We start from the raw sequence: 27032 nt of genomic DNA, 5'->3' as shown, positions 1-27032 counted from the left end.
GGAATAAAGTCAAAATTTTCTGATTTAAGCTTCTTAATATTGTCTGGTTCTGTACTCCTCTATGACAGTAAACTGAATATCTTTGGGTTGTGGACACAAGACATTTGAGGATGTCATCTTGGGCTTTGGGAAACACTGATCAACATTTTCCATCATTTTCTGAGATTTTATACAATTAATTGATTAATTAAGAAAATACTCAACAGTGAAAATGATCGTTAGCTGCAGCCCTATTTGTCTTAAATCTCCTTAAATCAATTAAGAAACCCTTACGTCTACCTTTGGCTAACAAAGGACATTAATACCTGACAAGTCAAGGTACGTCATCACAGTCCTGCCCAGTGATTTTCAGAATTGTCTACAATGATCTAATACACACAAAGACTGACATTTGACAAAAATATATTTAACATTTCATCGTATTTTGTTGTGTCACCCAGCCATCATCCTGTCTAACATTTTTGCAGCTTAAATCTAGATGCACAGGGTCGCTAATAGCCTCAACTCTCAGATAAAGGTAGTGGAATACAAAGTTAAGTATTTCCCTGTGAAATGTATTAAAAAAACTCAAGTGCTGATACTTCCAAACTGTGCTTATGTAAATGCACAGTACTCGCTGCCCACATCAGAGAGTGAGCAGTTGTGATTTGAGAATCAACAGTGGAGGAGAATCAGGCAGAAACAGAGAGAAATAGACACAGAGAGGTTGTCAGGGAGAGGCTGCAGAACATAAAGATAGTCGTGTTTTATTTAAAGGCAGCGAGAAGCAGAAGTGAGAGAGCGAGAGCTCACACCTTGCCCTGTTTTATCTCCTGCTCTCAGCCTGTTGTGGTGTCTTTACATTTCACCCCAACATTCTCTCTGTGAGCAGCCTCAATAATTGGCACATGGTTTCACAAAAGAGGACAAGTATGAACGCTGAGCCTTGCCCAGTCCACTGTATTTGCATACATGCTCCCCTGCAGAGCTGTTTATAAAGTACGCAGTGGCTTTGCTCAATATGTGCTCCACCCAGACCTCTCTGCTGCTGGACTTCATGCTGAGGGTCAGTTTGTGCTTATAGTCTTTATGCTCCTGGTTGCTGGAGAAGCTTACCTACGGACTCAAGATGACTCCCACTTATTTTTAAAATCCGCCTTGCGTAATGTGCATCTCAGCTATTAAATAGGTTTTGTGTGACCTTTTTGTTATGGAGCAGTTGCGAGTGTGACTGTTTTCTTTTAGGGCTGCAACTAGTGATTATTTTCATTAGCAACTGATTCACTGATTATTATTTTCCTTTCCTATTTCCTCTGTAAAATGTCAGAGAGTAGTGAAAAATGCCTGTTAAAATATCCCTGGCCCAGGGTGATGTATTTTGGTAGGTAGGTTCTTAAAGTCCAAAACACAAAAATATTCAGATTACTGTCACACATGACAAAGAAAACCATCAAATCAAACATTAGAGAAGCTGGAACCAGTGAATTTTCCCGTTTATGTTAAAGATAGCTGCCAATAAGTTTTCTGTCGATTGACTAATTGATTTCAGGGTGGGTCCATCTGTGTTCTCTTCTGTGGTTTTCAAATGGAAACTCCCTTTAGCTGTTAACTAAAAGCAGGGATATAGATCACAGCACTGATGCCCTCCTGTCCCTCACCCCCTACAGATGCCATTTCCTAACAGTGTAAGCATGGAGAGTGAGGAAAGTGTTAGTTTGGAAGATCTGAACATGGATGGTACTGTTTTGTTGTTAATTAAGCTTTATTTAACCAGGCAAAGACATTTATAGATCAGCAGTCAATATATTACCTACAGTCAGATGGCGTGCTCTCAGTTTGGAGAAGCAGACAGGAGTACTGGGGCACAGAAATAAAGTAAATGATAAATGGGCTGACTGTGCTTGTATAATGCTTTCCTAGTCTTCTGACCACTCAAAGTGCTTTTACACCACGTCACATTCACCCATTCACACACATTCATACATTGGTGGCCGAGGCTACCACACAAGGTGCCACCTGCTAGTTAGTAACCATTCACACACTCACACACCAATGGAACAGCCATTGGGAGCAATTTGCTGTTCAGTATCTTGCCCAAGGATACTTCGACATGTGGACTGGAGGAGCCAGGGATCGAACTGCTGATCTTTCTTCTGAGCCACAGCCGCCCCAGCTAAAGTAAAACCGCAATGCAGCCTAGAGCTATGGACGACCTGTCAGTTTGGTTCCCAAAAACACACAATAACACAAACTAACTAACCTATCAAGGCAGCAATAGACCAGCAGCTCCTGTGTTCTGCGAGGTAAGGATTGTGTCAAAGGACATATATATACATCTAAATCACTGTAAGTGTACGCCATATTAAGATTATTTCACTGCTTCACCTTGCTAGCAGATAGCCCTTTCTGACAGCAAACTGAGGGAGTTGTTTTGCCTTCTTCAAAGCCGCCAGACTCCGCTGACAGAAACAGTAATTTTACCTCACAGCACACAGGAGTTGCTGATCTACCACCGTCCCAATCATTTTGTTTGTTTGTGTAATTCAGAACCTAATTAACGGGGTATCCAAAGTCCTATGTAGGTTTATATGTAGCATTGACATTGTGCAGAGACCTACGTCAGGTCACATGGGAAAAAGTTTTTAGAAGAGCATGGGAAAATATTTTTTTTGACACTACAACGTTCATACTTTGACTCAACTTTTATTATTTTGGATGTGAATGCATAAAGAACACAACTGGAAAGTTACAGAATGATTAAATTATTTTTTTTTTTTAAATAAAAGCAGCCACCCTTTAATTAACTAATTGTTGAAGCTCTAAAGCACATTAGAGTTTTCCATTGTGAACTAGGCATACTTTATAAATAAGACTTGCCTTTGCGTCCTTATAAACAAACACATTGTAAAAGCCAAAAGCTAACGGTCCTTTGTCACAACAGATTAGCTATGATGGTGGTCGGGTGTGTGTGTGACCTCCTTACATCCCCCCTCTGTTGCTGCAAGGCCGTCATAAGGATTTGCTGTAGTGTCTGTAAGCTTGTCAGTGCTAATAAAGACGCTGCCCTCATTAATGCTGTTTGTCCTTTTCTCTCCTCCAGTCAGAAATTGGCTTTGGGAAGCTGGAAACCTACATCAAACTGGACAAACTGGGGGAGGTACGTGAGAGTGTTTGTTCACTTCCTCACAGGTGCTATTGTTCTCACAGATATAACGTGTAGAGACACAGGTACAGCGTTTACTTTTAACCCCCTGACAGCCTGACTCACCTCTCTCCTTGTCTTCCTGTCCTCTAGGGCACGTACGCTACAGTCTTCAAGGGGAGGAGTAAGCTGACAGACAACCTTGTGGCACTGAAGGAGATCAGACTGGAGCACGAGGAGGGGGCGCCATGCACAGCTATCAGAGAAGGTATTGAAGGTGCACTGTTGCACCAAAACAGTCATACTTTACCAACAGCTGCCTCCAGTTTTAATAACTTAACAGGAATATATCACTCTTTTCCTGAGAATCCTGGGATGTCTCGCCAAAAACAGAAATTTGACCTAAAAACTGAACTCTAGATAATTAATTTTTAACCTTTATTGTGATATTTGTTATATTATGAGACAGTAAAACAGCATTTCCATGAAAAAAGTATGCTGTTTTCAAGCTGCAGTGCTCCTTTCTCCTTCTTTCTACCCCCCTACTTCTGTTGCCCCTTGCTCAGACCACACCAATCTTCAAACTCAGCCTTTATCTTGATCTCAACTACACACCTGTAAAGTTTCGTGGCTGCGTCTTGCACAGTTGGGGCGTTATTGTGTTGACAAAATCAGCCCACTGACAGACAAACAGAAGCACTTGACAAAATATTCACAGCAGCTTCTGTAGTAGTTCCTGCTTCAATAGGTGTCACCAGGATCACATTTTGCAATGATGACACACACAGACTCAGAAGGTGAAAACAATCTTGTCTGCTAGAAAATGTTTATACGGAAAGAACTTCACCAAAGTGCCTGACACTACAGGTTGCCAGGAGAAATGCATTGTGGTTAGTTAAGTGAGAATTCAGACCACCAACAGGAAAAGTGTTTTTATAGTGATGTAACATCTGTGTACTTGCGTTTTATTTTTCTTAGAATACTGTATTTTATCTTTTTGTTTTGTGACTTTATTGATTAATTAAATCTGTGAGGCTTTCTCTGTAAGTCTGAAATTTGTGTGTGATGCAAGTCTTCTTCTTCTTCACTTGACTGAGTCAGTGTAAACCCAGAGATATCAGAGTCAGATAAAACAAAAAAACAAATAAAACAAAGGAAACTTTATGGTTCAGATAAAAAAAAAAGTGTAATCAAATCCTCACTGTCTGAGCAATCTCCTCTTTCTTTTCCTGCAGTGTCGTTACTGAAGGACCTGAAACACGCCAACATTGTGACACTGCATGACATCATCCACACAGACAAGTCGCTCACACTGGTCTTCGAGTACCTGGTGAGACCAGCAGAACTCGACCTTCACTTCCTGCATGACTCACGTGTTATTCTGTGCACGGATGCTAAAATGAATACATTTTGCTTCACTATTATTCATGACCCTCTGCAGAGTTGAGGATGATAATACAGGGGCACAACTGTTGCTGTGCCTGTAGCCGTTCTACTCTAACACCCTCCCTTCCTCCCCTCTCTTCCTCTTGTCTAGGACAAAGACCTCAAGCAGTACATGGACGACTGCGGGAACATCCTGAGCATGCAGAATGTCAAGGTGAGCCTCTGCAGGCGGCCCTGCTGGCCTGGCCAACTTCATCAACTGCCATGACTTTGTGGGTGCTAGTGTCAGTGCAAGAAACACTGTTCGTGTGCCCCCTGGTGGTGGAGAGTAGACAGTAAAGGGGAAAATGAATTTTCTGTATCATAGTTTCCTCAAAGATTTATTGTGTTTGTGAGCATTTTGTTTAAATTTGGTTTAATGTTCCCTTTGAAAAGGACCAGAAATACTTAAACTGCATATTAAAACTCAAATTGGGCTGTTTGGAAGGAGCACGTAAATGCTATGTTTCTCCAAGCATCAGTCAGAATTAATTGATTTTGTCTGTAAAATGCATGTAACGTAGCAACACACTTTATTCCGCACCACTATTTGAAACTGATTTAACTGATTTGATGATAGTTGCTGATCTAAATTATGTCTTTCTCCAGATCTTCCTGTTCCAAATCCTGCGAGGCTTGGCTTACTGTCACAGAAGGAAAGTTCTCCACAGAGACCTGAAGCCCCAGAATCTGCTCATCAACGACAGAGGAGAACTCAAACTGGCTGACTTTGGTAAAAAGAACTAAAAACAGCACTTACATCAGTTATTAATCTACGTAAGATTAAAGGCCCCATTTAAACGATCTGTGCTTAATGGTTCGAAGTGCATTCAGGGCATGTCCAACTCCACTTTACTGGTTAAGTTGTGCATAATTTGGATACACATTAAGTTGCAAGGGACAGAGTATTGTATTTAGTCCCTCAACCACGCAACATGAATTCAACCAATTTGGGCGCAACATGAATTCAACCAATTAGAGTGTCGTCTCCCATTCCCTTTAAAAGCCGGTTGCGCCTGCACCTGGCACACTTTTACTTACATGGTGGTTTTTAGCAAATTAGAGAAGCAAGCAGTTTAAGTAGTGCAGCAAGAGCCATAATGTCACTGCAGCAAAAACTGTGAGATGTTTAGGCAGCAACAGTAAAAACTATAGTCGCAACCGTGACAGAGGAAAGCTCTAGACTTGCTGTGGAAGCCCTGGACCTGGGTAACTCCATCAAGGCCTTCTCCAAGCGTTAGTTCATCAAACACACTGATGCGCAGGGCAGGGTCAACCCCAAAGCCGACAACTAACTTGCAAACACAAAAACAAGAATGTCATTGTTATTAGCAGGCAAGGACACCTGTGATACTATAAAAAAAATCCCCAGTGGTGTCAGAGGAAGAGATGGGAGGTTACTGTATTATTACTGATTATTTCTAAGAAGTCTAGGTGGCAAATTATCCAAAACAACACATCATGCAATTATCTCATCTTATCAGCTACATGTTGCAAGAGATGGTTAATCAGTGACAGCCCTGTGTCCTACCTGAGGAGGCGCAAAATATGCCGAGAACCAGAAATAGCTGTAATAAGCCCATGGTGAATGTATAAAAAAAAATTAGTCCATGTTTTGTCCACTTCCGAGAGACAGTATTGTTCAATCACACGCGAATGATGTATCACCCTCGCGCAGAAGGCTATTACCAATCCCAAATGCTGAGCGGAGGCATCATCACAACTTTAGATGCCCGATGATGCATGACGCAAATCCGGATAGAGGAAGAAAGGTGTAACAGTGTGCAAATTATTCCATGTAACGCAGGGTCTGCTCCACCAGCACCGTCCGCGGCTCAGGTGGGTAATGGAGGATGCACAAAGCGATGTTACACTGCTCCTCGTGTGTAAATGCACACAGCGACTCTTTCACTATCTGAATAAGGTGCCCTTTAAATAGCAGGAAAATACAGTGACATTCTGACTTTTTTGTTGACCAGGTTTTTGTTGTCGCAGTCACTTTCTGCTGCCTCAAAATAGTAATGCTCCAATAAAGCGCCTGACCACACCTTATGGGACCTCTGTGCCCATGGGTGCACAGATGGGTATAAGTACACTCACACAATGTGGGCTCTGGCTGTGAAAATTATAACTCTGTCGGTCTAAAACTAACAATGACAGTTGCGCTGTGCACCGCTTTGTGCCGGGTGTAAGATAGAGACCAAAGATTCTTTAATGTCATGAATTATCTGTCATTTAGATGAACTGTGACTCTTGTTTCTACATTTCTGAAGCTGCATTTATCTTTATCTTACAAATACTGTGTTGAGTCACATAAAAATTGGATGAATATTAAACATTTTGTAATTAAACCCTTCATATTTTCTACTAAATGTGCCCATTACATCTGTTTTAATTTCTCCTATTTCTGCTCCACAGGCCTGGCGAGGGCAAAATCAGTGCCCACTAAAACATACTCTAACGAGGTGGTAACACTTTGGTATCGGCCTCCCGACGTGCTGCTGGGCTCCTCTGAGTACTCCACACAGATAGACATGTGGTGAGTGGGCCTCACTCAACAGGGGTGATTACAACTGTTAGAAAACACTTAATAGACTCCTAGCTCCGCTCTGTTTACATCCATGTGACGGAGCACAGTGAAGGTGTGGAGGCAAACATAATCCTATAGCAGGAAGAATGTCTCATTCCTGTCTGTTTATTTGAAGTCTCTTGCCGCTTCAGTGATTTGAGGAATAAGCGCAGATGTTTGGAGCCTCTTTGATGCTTTAATGTCGAGCAACTTACGGAGCGCGGCAGCAGACAGGTGTCCTAAAGGGTGCAGCAGAGAGACTTTGATGTGGCACACGGCTGTTAATGAACAAGCTGTTATGGAATTTAAGTATGAATGGTTTCCCTTAAACTTCAAAGTGCACTGCTGCTTTATTAAATGGATTCTTTGATTTTTCATTCATTGGACAGATTGGAACCAGACAGTTAAAGAGGAACTCAGGTATTTTTAACCTGGACCTTATTTTCACATGTTTTTCTGCTTAAGTGAGTCGTGGTAACAATTTTTGAAATTGCTCCAGTATTAAGAGAGAATGCTGCAGCCTGCAGCAGCAAGACAGCCTATAATGTAATGTCTCATTCTGAAATCTTGTGAGAGGTGACAGAAAACAATGAAAACATGAGTGAGATTTGGAGGGAGAAGTTCCTGCAATAGCTTGTTGTGTTTGAGTACAGAAAGTGTATCTTAATCTTATCTAAAAGATTTTCAATGTGATGGCAGAATATTTAGCCAGTCTGTGAAGTGTGTGAAAGTCTGTGGAAAAGTCTGCAAGATTTCATTGAGCAAGACTTGGTCACAAAACAGACTGAAACAAGTGAATGGTATGGAATAACATTTTATTTTTCAGTAGGGTCCTTCCTGTAATGTTTTCAGACATCTCTAATCTGAGACTGTCAGTGGCTAAAATAGGCACTTTTAATGGACGTACATTGATGGGCACACCTGCCCCAAGTGGTTGCATCATGGCCTTTGTCGCTACAGTGCTCTCTCTCTCAATACTGGACCAGTTTCAGTAATCGTTGTTCCCAAGAGTCACTTTAAGGAGCTTTTAAATCAGGGACCTGGGCCTAGATCTGAGTACACTTGACCCCAAAGTCTAGTTTGAACACTGTGTACAGTACCTGAGCATGGTATGCCGACCCCTGCTCAATTCCACTTGAAAAGGTGGTCTCGAGTATGGTTCATGTGCATTCCTGTACGGTACGCATCAGGTGTGAACACCAGCTATAGTGGACTGATATTTAATGTGACTACTCGGAGTTTTTAACCAGTTATAAAAAACAGTCTTAATGTAATACTGATGCTTCTATATCAGACAACAGTGCGGCCCACTGCGACTGAGTCAGTCACGGCTTTCACCTGCAGTTGGGGCTCTGGTGGGAGGTGTAGAGTTCCGTGCCCAAAAACAGCGGCTCCTCCTGTGGCCAGGGGCAGAGCTTTGCCTTGCTGTTCTGATGGTCCCCACTGGTGACAGTCCCTGGGGCAGCAGTGTCCATCAGCGGCTGCATTCCACAATGTAGCACGACACCAGTGTCACGTAGATGATAAAACAAGTGTACCCAGGTAGTGATTACATTGCAGCCTGTTTCACCACTGCCGGCTGCAGCATTCTCTCTTAATACTGGACCAGTTTCAGAAATTGTCGTCCCCAAGAGTCACTCGGTCACTTGGTTCGCTTCAGTCAAACTCAAGTTTGTTTGCCCCCTAAGTGCGGCTTGTTTGGGCAGGTGTGAACACACCAATCACACTCAGATGCACACCAAAACAACCAGACCAAGACCTTCTTGAAGAGGTGGTCTCTGTCCTGTTACAAACGGACTCTGGTGCAGTTTGTGATGAGAACGTGTTCCGACCTGGATCTGAACCAACTGCAGTCATATGACACATTGTTTGGGTTAAACATGAGCATGTTACAGTCCTGGAGGATTATTAATGTGCACCTCCTCCTGTACTGCCTTAATATGCACATTCAGCACATCCAGTGCATCAAAACATTGTTTTCTAGTTGGAGCCGCGCCTTGTTTTCAAACTGTATGGCTTGACTAAAATGAACAATGACAGCAATATAGTCCACGATGAGCAGCGCCAAAATCAACCTGCGTAGTTGTCCCTCCATTGTGACATTAGAAAGTGTCACATTTATCTTGCAAGTGTACTCTTCTTCAACGTTTGGTTTACTTCCTTGATTTGACTCATATGGAAATTCTGACCAATCAAGAGCAATCAACTTTGCAACAAAATTAGTCCCTGATTCAGACCAAAGCTAGACAACTCTAAGTCTGAAAGCACCCGTAGACACAAACAAATGGGAAAATACGGTCCAGAGCTCCCCTTTAATGAAAAAATGAGGGAGTTTGTTCCACACAGTTAGTGGTATTACAAATACAGAAAACCTGTTGATATGAGTTGGTGTCCAACATCTCGTCATGACCTAATCCCTCCTGTCTGTGTCTTCCTGTCAGGGGTGTGGGCTGTATATTCTACGAGATGGCTGCCGGCAGGCCCCTATTCCCAGGCTCCACAGTGGAGGACGAGCTGCACCTCATCTTCAGGCTGTTAGGTCAGTGCTGCCCCCTGCTGACAGGGGAGCACTCACACTTTTAATATGAGCCTTTAATCGCATTAACCCTGGCATGCAGCCCCTGTGGCAGCGTGAAAAGCCCCTCCAGCTGCCACAGTAGAGCCTGACTAACAGGGTCGATTGAATGTCCCTCCACAGGCACTCCCACAGAAGACAGCTGGCCTGGAATATCTTCCATCGACGAGTTCAAGTCCTACAAGTTCCCCAAGTACAAGGTCCAGCCTCTCATTAACCACGCACCCAGGTGAGACTAAAACTTATATCCTGACCAGCTTTTCTGTCACTGTCAGATTTAGCTTAGCAGACAACACATGAGGTTATTTCAGTTATTTCCATGGCAGTTACAGTTTCCTAACACTCCCTCGTCACCTCTGTTGTTAGCTCTCTATTCATTGAGGATGGAAATGATGAAATGTTTCTAATCAGACCCAGGTATCAGAGAAGTTCCTGTACATAGAGGTTTTTAGATTTTAGAGAGGTAGACATTAGTGTTATTGGTTTGTTTAGTTAGGAGTGTGTGCTCTTTGTCACTTCCTGTAAGGAAATCCTGTGGAATAGTTGACTGTGTTTCCTTCCTTACACTCGCCAGCATCTGTGAGTCACCCCACCTCTACTGACCTCTCTCTCTCCGTCTCCCTCTCTGTCCCCCCCCCCAGGTTGGACACTGATGGCATCGACCTGCTGATGTCATTCCTAAAAGTGAGTCTCATGATGTCTGCCAGGCATTGCTGGGATGTTAAAAGCAGTGTGACACATTTAGCAGCTATGTTAGGACTGTATTTTTGGAGAGGAGTGCATCAAGGCGCAATCACAACATTGCTGACCCCATTGTTTTTGTCGTTCTTTAATTATGACTTTTTTTTTTTTTTTTTTTTTACTGCCCCAATTTTCAGTATGAGTCGAAAAAGAGGATCTCTGCTGATGAAGCAATGAGACAGCCATACTTCAGGAGCCTGGGGCCACGTGTGCACACACTGCCAGAGAGTGAGTAATGAAATGGCAACGCAGTAATACAGACTTGGCAGGCTCCCCTAGGTACAAGTTGAAGGATATTGCAGCGTACAGTGAGGATCAGTTACAGCCGCATAACAAAGACACTATTCTCCTGGCAAGATGTGATTTCTGTTGCACTGACTGACTCTGTATGTCTGGCAGGCATATCCATATTCACACTGAAGGAGGTCCAGTTGCAGAGAGATCCCGGCTACCGGAACTCATCGTACCCTGAGTCAGGTGAGGAATGATGCTAGTGCTGTGACTGCTTGTGTTCTCACTTTGAAACAGAGGTTTTCATACTGTGAGATGCACCTCTCCAGGGGACCACTGGAGAGTTGAAGGGAGACGTGAGGCAAAGATATGGCATGTGGTGAAAGGGACAGCTGCATGCTAGTATTTTAACAACAACAGGAAGTTGGTTATTGTAGTTTAGCCTGTTCACAATTAATGGTTGCAGCTGTGACACAGCTCATTGAGGCATTTGAGGGACTCAGACCGTATTGTCACAAATGTGCGTTTTGTTTTTCTTCTTAGAATTTACTCAGTCAACTTACAGACATGATGCACACTTTACTCGTGTCAGTGTGAGTTATGCTGGCCGAAGAATTCATTATCTCTGATGTCCACCACAAATTACCATCCGTAAATTGATTACAAATGATATAAAAAGATGCTCCTGTATCTCCAGGACCTGCCTGGGAATCATCACATTTTTAATTTTTTTTAATTTTTGATGACTAAGTTCCAGTTTGGGGAGCCAGTATAAAATTGAGGGCTGCAAAGAAAAAGTGTACAAATATTTTCATGACATACTATACTATGACTTTTTTTTTTTTTTCATTTTCATGACATACTATACTCTGACTTTTTTTTTCATTTTTATGACATACTATACATGATGTTTTTTTATGACTTTTTTTTTTTAAATTTATGACATACTATACTATGATTTTTTTTGCATTTTTGTGACATACTATACTTTGACTTTATTTCTGACTTTTTTCGACATACTATACTATGACCTTTTTTCTGACTTTTGATGACATCCTATACTATGACGTTTTATTGACTTTTTTTGACATACTATGCCGTGACGTTTTATTGACTTTTTCGACATACAATACTATGACGTTTTACTGACTTTTTCGACATACAATACTATGACGTTTTACTGACTTTTTTTTGACATACTATACCGTGATGTTTTTCTGACTTTTTTGACATACTTATACTATGACTTTTTCTAACTTTTTTGACATACTATACTATCTCGTTTTTCTGACTTTTTTGACATACTTATACTATGACTTTTTCTGACTTTTCGACATACTATACTATGACGTTTTTCTGACTTTTTTGACATACTATACTATAACGTTTTATTGACTTTTTTTGACATACTATACTATGATTTTTTTCTGACTTTTTTGACATACTATGATGTTTTGTTGACTTTTTTGACATACTTATACTATGACTTTTTCTAACTTTTTTGACATACTATACTATGACTTTTTCGGACTTTTTTCGACATACTATACTATGACGTTTCTCTGACTTTTTTGACATACTATACTATAACTTTTTATTCACCTTTTTTTGACATACTATACTATGATTTTTTTCTGACTTTTTTGACATACTATGATGTTTTGTTGACTTTTTTGACATACTTATACTATGACTTTTTCTAACTTTTTTGACATACTATACTATGACTTTTTCAGACTTTTTTCGACATACTATACTATAACTTTTTATTGACCTTTTTTTTTGACATACTATACTATGATTTTTTTTCTGACTTTTTTGACATACTATGATGTTTTGTTGACTTTTTTGACATACTATGATGTTTTATTGACTTTTTTGACATACTTATACTATGACTTTTTCTAACTTTTTTGACATACTATACTATGACGTTTTTCTGACTTTTTTCGACATACTATACTATGATTTTTTTTCTGACTTTTTTGCCATACTTATACTATGACGTTTTATTGGCTTTTTTCGACATACTATACTATGACATTTTTCTGACTTTTTTGCCATACTTATACTATGACCTTTTTTTTTACTTTTTTCGACATACTATATTATGACGTTTTATTGACTTTTTTCGACATACTATAATTTTTTTTCTGACTTTTTTGACATACTTATACTACAACGTTTTATTGACTTTTTCGTCATACTATATTATGACATTTTTCTGACTTTTTTGACATACTGTACTATAATGTTTTTCTGACTTTTTTCGACAAATTATACTGACTTTTTTTGCATTTTTATGACATACGATACTGTGACTTTTATGACGTTTTATTGACTTTTTTCGACATACTATACTATGACATTTTATTGACTTTTTTCAATATACTATACTATGACATTTTTCTGACTTTTTTGACATACTGTACTGACGTGGTTTTTTTTTTTTTTACTTTTTTTCGACATACTATGATTTTTTTCTGACTTTTTTGACATACTTGTACTATGACGTTTTATTGACTTTTTTTGACATACTATACTATGACATTTTATTGACTTTTTTCAATATACTATACTATGACATTTTTCTGACTTTTTTGACATACTGTACTGACGTGGGTTTTTTTTTTTTTTTTACTTTTTTCCGACATACTATGATTTTTTTTTATGAATTTTTTCTGACTTTTTTCTTCTGTCATAGAATTGCAAAAAAATGTCATAGTATAGTATGTCATAAAAATGCAAAAAAAGGTCATAGTATAGTATGCCATAAAGACGTCACAGAATAGTATGCAATAAAAACGTCATAGAACAGTATGTCAAAAAAGTCAGAAAAAATGTCATAGTATAGTATGTCGAAAAAATAAAAAAAACGTAGTATAGTATGACGAAAAATGTCATAGTATAGTATGACGTAAAAAATCACAAAAAAGGTCATAGTATAGTATGTCGAAAAAATTCAGAAAAGAGGTCATAGTGTAGTATGTCGACAAAAGTCATAAAAAAGTCATAGTATAGTATGTTGAAAACGTCATAATATAGTATGTCGAAAAAAGTCCGAAAAAAAGTCATAGTATAGTATGTCGAAAAAGGTCATAGTATAGTATGATGAAAAAGGTCATAGTGTAGTATATCGAAAAAAGTCAGAAAAACGTCTTAGTATAGTATATCGAAAAAAGTCATAGTATAGTGTATTGAAAAAAGTCAGAAAAACGTCATAGTATAGTATGTCCAAAAAAGTCTGGAAAAAAAGTCATAGTATAGTATGTCGAAAAAATTCAGAAAAGAGGTCATAGTGTAGTATGTCGACAAAAGTCATAAAAAAGTCATAGTATAGTATGTTGAAAACGTCATAATATAGTATGTCGAAAAAAGTCCGAAAAAAAGTCATAGTATAGTATGTCGAAAAAGGTCATAGTATAGTATGATGAAAAAGGTCATAGTGTAGTATATCGAAAAAAGTCCGAAAAACGTCTTAGTATAGTATGTCCAAAAAAGTCTGGGAAAAAAGTCATAGTATAGTATGTCGAAAAAAGTCAGAAAAAAGGTCATAGTATAGTTTGTCGAAAAAAGGTTATAGTGTACTATGTCGACAAGTCATAAAAACCGTCACAGTATAGTATGTCGAAAAAAGTCATAGTATAGTATGTCAAAAAACGTCATAGTATATCGAAAAAAGTCAAAAAACGTCATAGTATAGTATGACGGAAAATGTCGTATAGTATATTGAAAAAAGTCAAAAAACGTCATAGTATAGTATGACGAAAAATGTCGTATAGTATATTGAAAAAAGTCAAAAAACGTCATAGTATGACAAAAAATGTCATAGTATAGTATGTCGAAAAAAGTCAGAAAAAACATCATAGTATAGTATGTCGAAAAAGTCATAGTATGTCATAAAAAGCAGTCACTATGACATACTTTCATATTTTAATTGAAAATTAAATTAAAATTAAATTAAATTTTTATGACTGATAGTGTCTGCTGTAAATAATAAAATAATAATAATCATAATAATAATAATACGTGCTTTTTTCCATTGTCTCCTCTCAGGAAACGGAAAGAGCAGAAGACAAAGCATGCTGTTTTAGATTCTCTGGACTGTATTTTTTTTATTTGGGGAGGATCTCCCAGCTGTACAGTCTCGCAAAATGGATCAGAAACCCGAGATGGATGTTGGCGTGGAGCATCATCATCATCATCACTCACCCCAAACGACTTGGGAAACTCGTCCACAGTGCGACCGACCCTGTTTCCAGGTCTGGCCTGAACCTGGCCCAAAAGAGACATTTATATACTGTACATCTATATTTATTGAGAAGAGAATTTGCTGCTAAATCTAACTACTGTCTAGAATTCTAACTGGCTCAGTCACTTTAAAGAGAACATGCAATGTGTATAGATATTTTTTTTTTTTTTTTTTTGAAGTGGTGGTATTTTAAGTGATTTTTTTTGTCATTATTTCCATTTTCATACATAAAAAACTCCATGTCAGAGCTCCTCAGTGTGTGTGGGTGAGTAAAGCACACAGACAAGCAGACGGATGTTTCTGTAGCAACTCCTAAGGGTTTGATCCTCCGTCTCTGTTGCCGCAGTGCTGTTCTCAGCTGCACACATCGTATGTGATCGTTTACTCTGAAGGTTTCTGAGGCCAGCTTTGATATAACTGATCATTTTATCCTAACTGGAGGCTAATATGAGAGCAGTGCTGCCAAGCTCTGTGCAAAAAAAGATCACATTCTTGTCAGATGCTGGCATATCATTCCAGGATGCTGCGGTCTCTGTCGTGACCAACGAACAAATGCAGGAGGGAAAAAGGCAACGTAGAAATAATAACAAGGGCATTACAGGTCTAGTTACGTCTCCAAAATTCTTGAGAAAACCTAAATGTAACCACAGTGAACAACCTCCTTGTCCTGTCACACCTCAATCTGACACTATATCTCCTCCAGCTGGCTCCAAAGAGGAGGTGCAAAGTGACTCCCCAGTGTTATAATCTGCTGCCATTGTGCATTACAGATGTGTTCTCCTCTCTGCCATTCCCATCTCCATCAACTGTAAAAAAATTATCCTTTTTTTCTGGATTGCCTCCATCATTGTGTTGCATGCCTGCTCTGTTGTATGAGGAAGCACACAGCCACTGAACTCCTGATTCAGGGAGCACTAGCTATAGTCCTGCCCCTCGTGAATACGATACTGAGTCACAGTCTATTTAACAGTGTTACAAGAGATGTTTTGTATGATATTCTTTAACTTTATTTGTTGATAATTGTTATTGGTGTGGGATTTCGTTGCAGATGCCCTCCCATTTGAGCTTTTTTTCCCAGAGTAAAGAAAATTAAATCTAAAGTTTAAAAATAAATCATGTGAACTGGTTTTCTTTCCCTGGTGTATAGGCACATTTTGTTTCAGGTACTATAGAAAGTTTAAGACACTGTGTTCAAGCATTCAATGCTTTGTTTATTGAAAATGACAAAACATTCTTCACAATACAAAATTATACAGAATACAAACTGTATACCAAGTCCAGTATAAAAAAAAAAGGAACATTACAAGTGTTACAAAGGTTTTTCATTGATTTGAAATCTCGTCTTCATTAAAAGATTTTGGAAAACAAAAAGTAAAATAGGACAACAAGGCACAGCCGGTACTATCTGAGAAGCATAGTGCATACAATACATACAATACCACATGTGAAACAACCTGTTCCACGTTGTGATGAACACTTACGGAAAAAAAAAGTTTTTTGGTTTTTTTTTTGTTTGTTTTTTTACAAGATTAAAACAACCAAGCTCTGCGCATGATGAGCGGCTGGCTAGCCTTCTGCAGCTAGCTACACGTCACTACTGTCCACTCTGGACAGGGTCATGTGGAAATGTGCTGTTCTATATCACAAAGAGCCAGACGTCTCACAGACGTCGCGGCATATGGCTTTTACCAAGTGCTTTCAACCACTGGAATCTGAAGCAACTCGAGTGCAAAAAAGTGAGGTCACATACTGTCTCATAGGACTTTTCTGAAGTAAAATTTATCAAGATGGACAAAAGATGACTGCTGATGATGATAATGACGGTGAGAACAAGAGATGGATGAAGATGCGAGGGTTTTTTCACAGACCCTGGATCAGGATTTGTGGGTGGTGGGGGACAGGAGCAGGGAGGAGGGTGTTCCTTCCAGGTTTGGCAGGGGGACAGGCATGTGTCCGTTGATTAGGCTGGGGAACTGTGGAGGAAGAAAAAGGGGCCGAGAGTTAGCGAGGAGGGGACGGAGGCTCTATGAAAGCCGCTTTCCGGTGAGGAACTGCAGCATTGTCACTGCTCTGGTTTCCTGTTTTTTTATTCATTGTGCCTCTTCCTTTTCGTCTCTGTCCCCTGAACCTCCACAACAGAAGGAGAAGTCAACATTATTTGTGCACAAAGAATCCGGTATGGAGTGTGTGGCTGTGGTGGGGGTGTGGTGTGTGTATGTGTGTGCTTCACAAATGAGGAGCAGCTCTCAAACCAGTCCACCCTGTTCAGACTGGCTCCCCTGGGCTCAAACAGGAAGTATTCACAGGATTTCCTCTCCCTCTCATAAGCGCTGAAACAGGACACCTCTGCTGGACCTGCTTACCAAGTCTCAACTAGTTTCACAACCCCTGGTATCTGTAATTTTGCAGAACTAAAACATCTTGTTTTTGGGTTTTAAATATACTTTATGTGAAATAAATATCTGCATGTAGAATGCAAAATCTATTAGACTAAGAGATGCACTTCCTTACACTGGTACTTAATTTTGAAGACACAACAGAGGAGCACTATAAGTATAAACTCATATAAAGCTAATGCCTCTCAATCATCACGTATTACCCACTGCAGAGACTCTCCACTGTGCCTGTATTTTCTTACTTTGTTCTTATTTCCTGTGTTTGGCACATTAATGGGCGTGTACTCCACAAACCTCACGTGAGGTTGGGGCTTAATAAAAAGGAAGCAAAGGTGGGCATTCAAGAGACACAGCACCAAAAGAAACAAATAAAGCGAGGCAAAACACTGAATGAGAGTGAATCTGGGGTTGGCTCTTACTTTCGCTTTCAAATGTGTTTACAAACGGTAACCAACAATCCTGCATTGTATACCTTTAAAGGTTCTGTATGTAACTTTCACAGAATGGTTGTATAAGTGACACCTCTCTTTGAGGTCGTTAAGTGAACTGCAGTCAGCATCCTGTTGCTCGTGGTCCAGTGCATGCATCGGCCAAAACAGTAAAAAAAAAAAAAAAAAAAAAAAACGACACTAGCCACGATTGACTGGCATCAGGGTATGAAATTAACAAAATATTTTGGGGGCAATTTTGGCCCCCACGGTCTAAAAAATGGGGGTATTTTCAAAATGTTTGGGGGCCATCAAAAAAATTGTAATTATGTTCGAACAATAAGCACATGAAAAGCAAAACCAACTAAGATAGTGTCTTCACTCTTCAGTGGAAACCACTATAAATCAAATAAATAATGGGTTACATAAAGTTATGGTTGCAAAATATCACTCAGATTTCCTATAATTCAACCAGTTTAAATGTGATGATTTAACCATTAATCTACTGATAGCAGTACTAAATTACTATAAATTCCTTAGATGCCATCCTGGAAGTAAGTTAATTTAAAATTTAACATTCATTCTACCTTAATTTTTTATTAATTTGTCATTGTGTAGACACAGATCACCCAAGAAATGGTTAATTTATACTTATGGTACAGCAAAGCTTCCTCCCCTTCTCTGTCAGATTACTCTCACGTAATCAGTGCAATCTCATTGACGATGTCTGGAAAATGAGTTGTAGACGTGACGGTAAATTAATTTAATGAAAATAAAATTATACTTTAATGTCAGATTGTAATACTGTTAAAAATATGAATACATATAGTTGTTTCAAAAACTTGGGGGCAATTTTGGCCCCCGGAACATGGCTTTTGGGGGCATTCTTGGATAAATTGCAGGCCAAATGGCCCGTGGCCCTTGCTAATTTCTGACACTGACTGGCATCGTGTCGACAGAAGGCTGGAAAATTACAATCAAATTTAAAATAATGTTACTATCCCCAGTGTTTCTATATTTCATTTAGACCATTGTCTCCATGAAACTAAGTAGCTTACAGTTTGCAAATTATTTCCACAGTTGATGGTACAAAGCAGCCAACTGCAGATCCATGTAGCGTAGCAACGAGCTGGCTAACCTTAGGATTAACCTTACGATTAGCTCATTGGCCGCCCCTGCATTGCTTTGACTAGTAGAAAGTGCTTTGTATGTTACATCATTTATTGTTTGCTAAATTAATACTGTTCGTCTTAATCCACTACGTTAGTATCAAGAATCAAACTATACAAAAAAAGATATTTTTGGCAGATATATAGACGAGGACATGTTGTGTTAGGGGAGTGCATATTTATTTTGTAACACTGGGTGGTACTTGGACTGTAAATAAAATGGGTACATTACGTATTTATTTAATTGGGTGGTAAATAGACAGGGGATAGTTGTGTATTAGTTGTAAATAAATTTGGGAATTTGTTGAAATAATATATGAGCTAAAAGAAGAAACGCAAGAAAGACGTAGGGACATGTAAGTTTTACTTCTACCTACTCCTTTTCAGACACTGTTATCTTTGTCATGTTTGTTTTTTATTATGTTTTTTAATTTTTGGTTCAAAATAAAGTCATTCATTTGTTCATTCACTTTAGCTGGGGAAGTAATTTGGCAAGGTAATCAAATGATAGGTCGCTAGCAAGCAAGCTAAGTTAGCCAGCTACCTTTAGCCAAGATACTCTGTATTGTTTTGGCTTTGGTTGCTTCAAAACATAAGCTGATAAATTTGCAAACGCCAAGCTAGCTAATTTTGCAGCCAGATCAGCCCTGGAGTCTGGATGAATTAAATGATGTTAACTGCTCAAGACAGTATTTTGCCAGCAATCTGTCCACATTAGCAAGCTAACTAATATTAGCTAGCTAAAACCACAGCATCACAAAATATTTCACTTGTCAGTGTTTCCTTTTCAGTACTGAAGGGCCCTAAATTTTTAATATGGGACACTGGCTTTACTATTTGTTAGACTAGAATTAGCATGCTAGCACAGCCTGCTGACGCTCTGCCTCACTCCCCACCAATAAGATTTATCAGGAAGCTGATGGCAGCTCCGACCTTAGTAGCTTTAGCAACTGTAATTTAGCCAATGTTGACCCCAGCCCCCAGGGCTCACAGCGTCTCTGCTGCAAAATGTGTAACGAAAACACGGCATGTGTGGACTTTGGTTTGTGGTCGGTGCTTGTTGCTTGTTGGTGTTAGCGGACACCATTTCTTAGCTAATGTTAGCTAGTTTAGCACACATAGCGCTGTAGTAGAGCTGAACAGAGGCGACACACAGGAACAGGAATAACATGACTTCCTTTTGAAAAAATTAGGTTCATGTTCTTTACGTGGAAGTCAGTTCCCAAGTTGCTATAGACAACCAAGAAAGGCGAGGACAATGTCAGTTTAAGTTACATTACAACCTGTTTACACACTGTCAATAATATGTCAAGTTACATACAGAGCCTTTAATATACAAGATGGGCATAAGAAACAAGTTTGCACTAAAAAACTGGAGCCAATCATGTTATTACTCGTTGCAAATATTAGGAAATTCCTTCGTCTTAATCTCCTGGCATGATGTCAATAATGTCACCTGATTTAACAACTGCTGAGAAGAGAGGGGATTTTGCAGCAGCACTAATTTCGCTGCAGCCTCTCAACTTCCTCCTCGGCCTTCAAACAGTACCAGTAAACAATAATCCTTTGAGCACACCTTCTGTTCTCTTCTGCTATTTTTGTACCCTGTGTGTGTCTACACCTGTGTTTGCTTCTTACCTGGAAGAGGGAGCTGTGGCCCTGCAGCCGGGCGGGGCTGAGTGGAGCAACGGGGCTCAAACTGCTCCAGAAGTGGATGCCTGACAAAAGTGGACTGTGAGCCAGCAGCAAACCAGAGGGAGTCTACAGGGGGGGGGGGGGCAAAGAAGGAGGGAGGCTCCATGTAAATGAGAGGAACTAGTGAAGACAACATATTTTAAAATACAAACACAGAGACCCACTGGATGGAGAGCGTCGCTCTGAGGGCTTCAGTAATGCGAAACATGTTGAAACAGTAAATGGACGTGTATTGGCGTTTGGAAAAACAAACTGACGGAGCAGGAAGGAAGTCTGTGGTTTCTCCCCAGAATACAGGGGTGACGTGAGGAGGAGGTGGGGGTTGTTGTTGATTGGGGGGGGGGAGAAGTGGGGAAAGGGGAGGAGGGGGGTTCCTTAAGCACTTGTTGGAACGCCAACTAGAGAGAAAACATATGAAATCAATTTCTGCCTCTCTCCCCTGGTCTTGTCTCCCCCTCCCCCCGACTTTCCCCCTGTGTCACCTCAGAGAAGTGAGCCAGTGTTGCGGAGGGACCCAGCCCTGCTCCCATTATTAATGGAATTATTGGAGCATATGGCATCACTTAGGGCCTCTTCCCCCCTCTCATAGGTTGGACTCGCAGAAGATTCCTGTAAATTGCTTGTTTTTCTCTGATCTCACTTTTTGCGCCCTCGTAAACAGACAGTGTGAGCGTGGTATTAATGGCTCGCTCAAAGTGTGCATAAACCTCTGATGTGGTAGAGACACTTTGCTTTGTAACAACTCCAGTGTAAACACATTATTAACTTAAAGAGATTATTAAATACTAGTTGATGCTCGTAGCAGAGCCTTTGGGGTTATCGCAAAACGAACCAAAAAGTCACGGCTGGATTAATTTGGCTTTAAATCTGTGGCAGAGCACACTAAAAGTTTTACTGTAAAACCAGAATCATCCTTACAGCAGTCATGTCATTTACACTGAACAACCACACAAGTAAAAAACAGCTACTGAATGTACCGCATTTTACACAAGCAAATTTACATTTTACAAGCACTTTAATTTCCCAAATTTCAAATTCAAGTACAGACGTACTTCTATAAGGCCTGTAATTTGCAGCGCATAAACATTACTGGCTGTAATTTCTGCTTTTACCCCACAGAGCTGTTTATTTTCAAGGGTTTAATCCCAAACCAAACGCAGACAATGACTCACTGAATTAGTCTAAATTTGCATCTTTGCAAAACTATGTAAAATGTCTTTCTGCCCGTGCACGATTTACCTTTAAATCACACCAGTTTACCTTTGTCATACCTTTTCTTTGTCTGTTTCTTATGGAAATTTGGCTCAAGTGACTGCTTAAATAAATATAGCAGTAGTCTTTCCAGCAGCACACGCCAGGCTGTGTCAGATGTCTCTTGCCCTCGCTTTAGGGACACTGACATCATACTCTGGACAGATCCCATCATGTCCCTGTGGCTACCAGGCCACCACACACAGAGGGGCAGAGACAGATAGCATCATGCAGTCTTTTTCTGTCTGTCTGAGATTTGATTATTTTTGGGCTCACTGTATTTCAGCTGCAGTTGGCACAGAGCGACAGAGTCTACCTTTAACTAATGGAAGCAAAAATACGAGAGCTAGTAGACGTGTGGAATGGTATCACTGCAAGTGCGTGGACATGTCTGGACTAGACAGAGAGGAGGCAGGTTTTAGAGGAGTCTCATGTGTCTGCAGAGCTCCATGCTCACAGTACCTAACATTACTTACATGTTGAATGGATCACCAGCACCCCAAAGCGCTGACCCTAAACCAACAGACAAGAAGTGACATCATCTGTATCATGTTAATAAATCATCTCACCTGTGCAGTGAAGAAGGCAGGAGTGAGGGAGCCAGACGGCAGCGCCGGGCTGTTGAGGGCGATGGAGCCAATGTCGCTCCCTGCGAGCATCAGGGACGGGGGTGAGATCTCCAGAGCTTTGGGTTTTTTGCTTTTTGGAGGGAGTCCATCTCCTTGGTTACTACTACTACTAGTGGAGCTACTTCTACCACTGCTGCTGCTTCTCTTCTCAGGAGGCTGCAGGGCGCGCTCCCTGTGCCCAGAGGAGAGGTTGAGGGGCTGAGCGCTCTGGTCTGAGTCCTCCTCTTCCTCTTTGGCTGCGGGGCTCCAGCTCTGGGATGGCTGGGTCTGGGGAGAGGACGGGGAGCGGAGTTTGGGTGGCCTGGAGGAGACGTAGGACTCGGGTTTGGCGGAGGGAGGGGAGCTCCTTTCGTTGGCGTTGGTGCCAAAGCGGATGACGGAGCGCGGCTCCTCCTGGCGCTCCCGCAGGGCACGAAGCAGCTCAGGCTGGTTCTGCAGGGAGCTGATGCTGAAGGAGGAGTAGAGACCCGAGCGGAGGTAGTCATTGCGACACTGTTGCGCCCCCAGGGCTGCCAGCGTCCTCCTCTGGGCCTCCTCCTCCCCTTCCTCTTCCTCCTCCTCCTCTACCTCCAGCTCAGAGGCCTCTCCTTCCTGGAGGGGGAACCTTCCAGAGGCCAGGCCCATCTCCACCGCCTGGGGGTCCATCTTCAGGATCTCAGGGAAGGACACAAACTTGTAGACGAACTTCTGGCCGATCACCTTCTTGATGATGTTCTGTAAAACAAACGAACACTGTTAATGATGAGGAGAGTTTGTTTTAAAATATACGTACAGCAAACACATACGAATCAAGACAATACAAAAAGAACATATGTCGACTATCACAGAGGGCATTGACAACATTTCAGTCCAGTGAAGGCAAAACACCAAACTGAAACAGAATGCTACATCACAGCCGGATTTACTGTGTGTTTGCTGATAAAGAGGAAGTGGAAGTGTCTATCAGGGGAGATTGTGGTTTTAAGAGAAGTGCGACACAGAATGTGTCATAGTGCTACAGTCCTCTCTCACATCTTCAGGTCTTAACAACTACAAAAAGCTGCAGTGAAATGACCACTTTGACCATAACACAGAAGCAGCTCCTGCACATTAACCAGAGACACTTCAATTCACCTTGTCATAGTAGTAGCGCAGCGCTCTGCTCAGCTTGTCGTAGTTCATGTTGGTTTTGTTCTTGCGCAGCCCCCACAGCTTGGCCACTTCCTCTGACTTCAGGAGCTTAAACTCTCCGTCTGTGGACGTCCAACATATCAGGTGCTTGTGACTTTGGTCCAGCAGCAGCTGCAGCAGGAACTGCCACAAAGTGATGGCACTGTCCATACCTGCGGTGAGACACGGTCAGCGTGAGTGAAAACATTTGACTCGGCCGGAGCAGAGCACGTAACATCAAAGCCCTCACTGGTTATTTTTAAAATCATCATATGATGTCGCTTGAGTTTGTCCTCCTGTGGCTTTTTTTTTCTATACGAGATAAAAATGGAACATCGTCACCCAGAGATGTCAGCTGACAGAAAAAGCACCAAAACTACCTGCACATGCTCTACCTGCCAGATGCTACGATGACAGAATAAGCACAAAACTCAAACCTCTGGGGGAAACACGCCTGGTAGCTCTTTGCACTCTGTGCTCATTACTTTATATATTCTAGACCTGTGTAAAATAACTGCTGATGAAACAAACTGTGTGTGTTTACGGAGAGTGTTTAGAACACGAACAACTGATGATTCACCTTAATTAAAAGCTTCTTTTCCTGATTTCTGTCTCACTGCTGTTCTTTACCGCGCACAGCCTAAATTAGGTTAAAGGCTGAGGAAGGAACGGCCTGAAACATGTGGTGTAAGGACGAGTAGACCGGTGATGAATAGAACAGTGTGTTTTAAAGAGTGTAGTGTAATGTAGCAGCAGCAGCAGAAGAGAAAAAAAATATAAGGAGGAACAACAGCTCAAGCCAGAAATATGCTGCGGTTCAACCTGGCCCTCTCTCCACAGGAAGTATGACGGGCCCAGGGTGGGTTATTCCTTTAATAGAGGAATGTGCAGCCTCGAAGCTCCTGTCTGCCTGCTCGCAGCTCCATATATTAGTAGTGGGGTGGCGGTGGGGGACTGTTTCTGTCAACAGAGACAGCAACACCAGAGATGTGCTGAAAGGATTAATCAATTAATGGATAATAAACTGGCACAATTACGATAATTTGTCAATCATTAAGTCATTTATTGAGCTAAAATAGCAAAACTTTGTAGTTTTTCAGCATCTTAAATGTGAGAATTTGCTGCTTTGATATCATTTTTAATTCAAAGTTTGAGTTTGAGACTTTTGATCATAAGAAACAAGCAATATGAAGACATCGCTTTGGGTTCTGAGAAACTGTGATAGCCATGTTTTACTAGTTTTTGGCTGATAGAAAGGCACCTTGGCCGATATATCTGTGCAGCAATATTAAAAGTAAAATTAGAGGGCTAACCTCGTCTTTACTTTTTAAAGATATTTAAGAGACGAATCCATGAAATTGCTAGTTGGAAGCCTAAACACCAGAGAGACACATATAAATAGGGGTCAAACTTATAATTTTTGACACAGACTGCAATGACTATGTCGCACAAAAGTATTAAAACTGATACCAAAAGTTGGCGTTAAATTCCTGATCAGGTTTGTAGTTAATTTGTTGTCTTTAGTTTTACCAGTTTAGAATCAGTTGTTTTTATCCAGAGATATTCTTTGGCTGTTTTTGTGAGAAGTTTGGCTTCTTTTGTTAAATAAAAACATATTAATGTTCCTCAAAGTGAGGTGAAAGGTTATTTTGGCTTTGCTCAGGAACTGTTCTGGCAAGGGTATTGAAAAATTTGGCACCACACACAGCCCTACATTCTGACAAACCTCATCTTGTATTCTTTGCCGTCTTATCTAGCTATGGATGTGCAGAGCGATTAGTCACTGATGCTCTGAAACAATGATAACAGACCGGCCTTTCAACCACATCATATCTCTGTCCGGTGAGGAGAGAGGGAGGGCTGAACTCATTTCCGACTCGCGCTATCCCCTGAGTTTTCTATCTGCCATGTGAAACTACAAACCTGTCAAAGTCAGGACTTCCTTCTATTCTACTTCCAAGGACAAATGTTGAGGAGAGGGGATCCCACAGCAGGGGAGCATTTCCCCAGTCCTACCACACTTCCCTCAAGAATCCCAAAGGGAGGGGGGTCAAGAGATCAGATCATTGTCCCCTTTCCACAGCTCCACCCTTTAAACCAATCTGAACCTAGACTTTGGTTTGGCTTTTAGAGCTTGCCAATGCAGTGCCGCCTTGCTGACAGGTCTACAATTAGGCCGGCGTGACTTATAAACATTCACCTTTGCAAGATGCTGCAAATAGCACAGAGAGACTTTAAAGTATGGGGCCGCTACTGAAGGTCAGACATACCTCCTACAGACACCACTACACCATATTTGACTATTAGAGTGATATGCTGCCACACAGAGAGATAAAATCCCCTACATGGAGGCAACATCAGTCACTGAGAGAGCCGCAGACATGGTATAACCCTTTCTAGGAACATTACAGGGACATTGTGGTGGTCCTGCTCGGGAATCAGGAGCCCTGCTGCGGATGCTCGGACTGAGAAGTCTCGCAGTGCGCACAAAGCCATCCAGTGTTGGCTGAACGGAAACTGCTAATGAGATTAGATGGTGTATGCAGACATTACTTAGCCATGACTAAATCTGCTCTCTTCCTGTTCGCAGACAGTGGAAAATTCAACAGGGGCCCGTAAAAATCAGCATCTCTAAACATCGGCCACGGGCTGGTTTTGCATTGCTCGTCTTTTGTTTGCCTCTCCTTCTGGGGAGGCTACAGATGTATCCGGGACTTGAAAGTTGCAGTGCTGTTACGCACAGAGGTCTGGATCACTATTCTGCCCCACTGACTCATTTTCAAGATGTGGCTCGGACCGGAAGACGGCACAACTGTGTCCGCATCTAAACCTGAACTATTCTGGTTTAAAACTTAAAATACACTCGCTCCTTACAGATTAACACAAGGTGAAAACTTTACATAAAACATAACTCCTATTCAGAGTTAACACAGTCGCTATTACGCCTAATAACCAATGACTTCTCTCTCTACAAGCCAACAAAGCGCAGTTCATAGAAAGATGTCCGTTTACTTTTACGTTACCTGCGATCTGTGTCTCGGTGTTTTCCCTCCGTGAAACTTTACGGTGAAGCTTGTGTGATTCCTTGTTTTTCCATGCTTGCTTCTGGTCTACACAGTTGTGCTGGACTGAAATAGGATCCTGGGCTTTTTCTTTTTCTGAGCAGGAAGTTGGAGCAGGCAGACACAGAGCCGGCTGACTTCCTCTCCCCGACGATTCCCCAGGCAGTTTGCCGTCTGTGTAAACACACTTTTCCTCCCCTCCTCTTCTCCTCTGCCTGCCCGCTGACGGCCAGCAGTAGGCCTACTCTGTGGTGTCGGCACACATGGTGATACAGAAACTCCTACAGCACAGAGACTGACATCATCAGTCCGCAGGCTGCCGTGATGCTTTCAGGTGCG

General features: G+C 41.1%; 2 protein-coding genes across 2 annotated transcripts in view; one reads left to right on the top strand and one right to left on the bottom strand.

Annotated features, from left to right (window-relative positions):
* Positions 1-16027, top strand: part of LOC125886881 (cyclin-dependent kinase 17-like) — a 46818-nt gene extending 30791 nt beyond the window's left edge. The window contains exons 6-17 of the mRNA XM_049573241.1: positions 3080-3136; positions 3275-3389; positions 4357-4451; positions 4659-4721; positions 5156-5279; positions 6965-7085; positions 9557-9654; positions 9814-9919; positions 10332-10374; positions 10569-10659; positions 10831-10908; positions 14719-16027. Of these exons, the coding sequence (XP_049429198.1) occupies positions 3080-3136; positions 3275-3389; positions 4357-4451; positions 4659-4721; positions 5156-5279; positions 6965-7085; positions 9557-9654; positions 9814-9919; positions 10332-10374; positions 10569-10659; positions 10831-10908; positions 14719-14756 (1029 nt within the window). The 3' untranslated portion in view covers positions 14757-16027. The remainder of the gene's footprint in view (positions 1-3079; positions 3137-3274; positions 3390-4356; positions 4452-4658; positions 4722-5155; positions 5280-6964; positions 7086-9556; positions 9655-9813; positions 9920-10331; positions 10375-10568; positions 10660-10830; positions 10909-14718) is intronic.
* Positions 16028-16104: 77 nt separating this feature from the next.
* Positions 16105-27032, bottom strand: LOC125886882 (ETS domain-containing protein Elk-3-like). The gene is made up of 5 exons (XM_049573242.1): positions 26655-27032; positions 23596-23804; positions 22423-23196; positions 20546-20668; positions 16105-16887 (listed from the first exon to the last, which is right to left on the bottom strand). Exons 2-5 carry the CDS (start codon positions 23800-23802, stop codon positions 16789-16791), a joined length of 1203 nt encoding a protein of 400 aa, XP_049429199.1. The 5' UTR covers positions 23803-23804; positions 26655-27032; the 3' UTR covers positions 16105-16788.

The sequence above is a fragment of the Epinephelus fuscoguttatus genome, linkage group LG4 (assembly GCF_011397635.1).
Source record: "Epinephelus fuscoguttatus linkage group LG4, E.fuscoguttatus.final_Chr_v1".
In the NCBI taxonomy this organism is placed as follows: Eukaryota; Metazoa; Chordata; class Actinopteri; order Perciformes; family Serranidae; genus Epinephelus; species Epinephelus fuscoguttatus.
The sequence above is the reverse complement of the archived record's forward strand: the minus strand, read 5'-3'. Positions and strand labels throughout refer to the sequence as shown.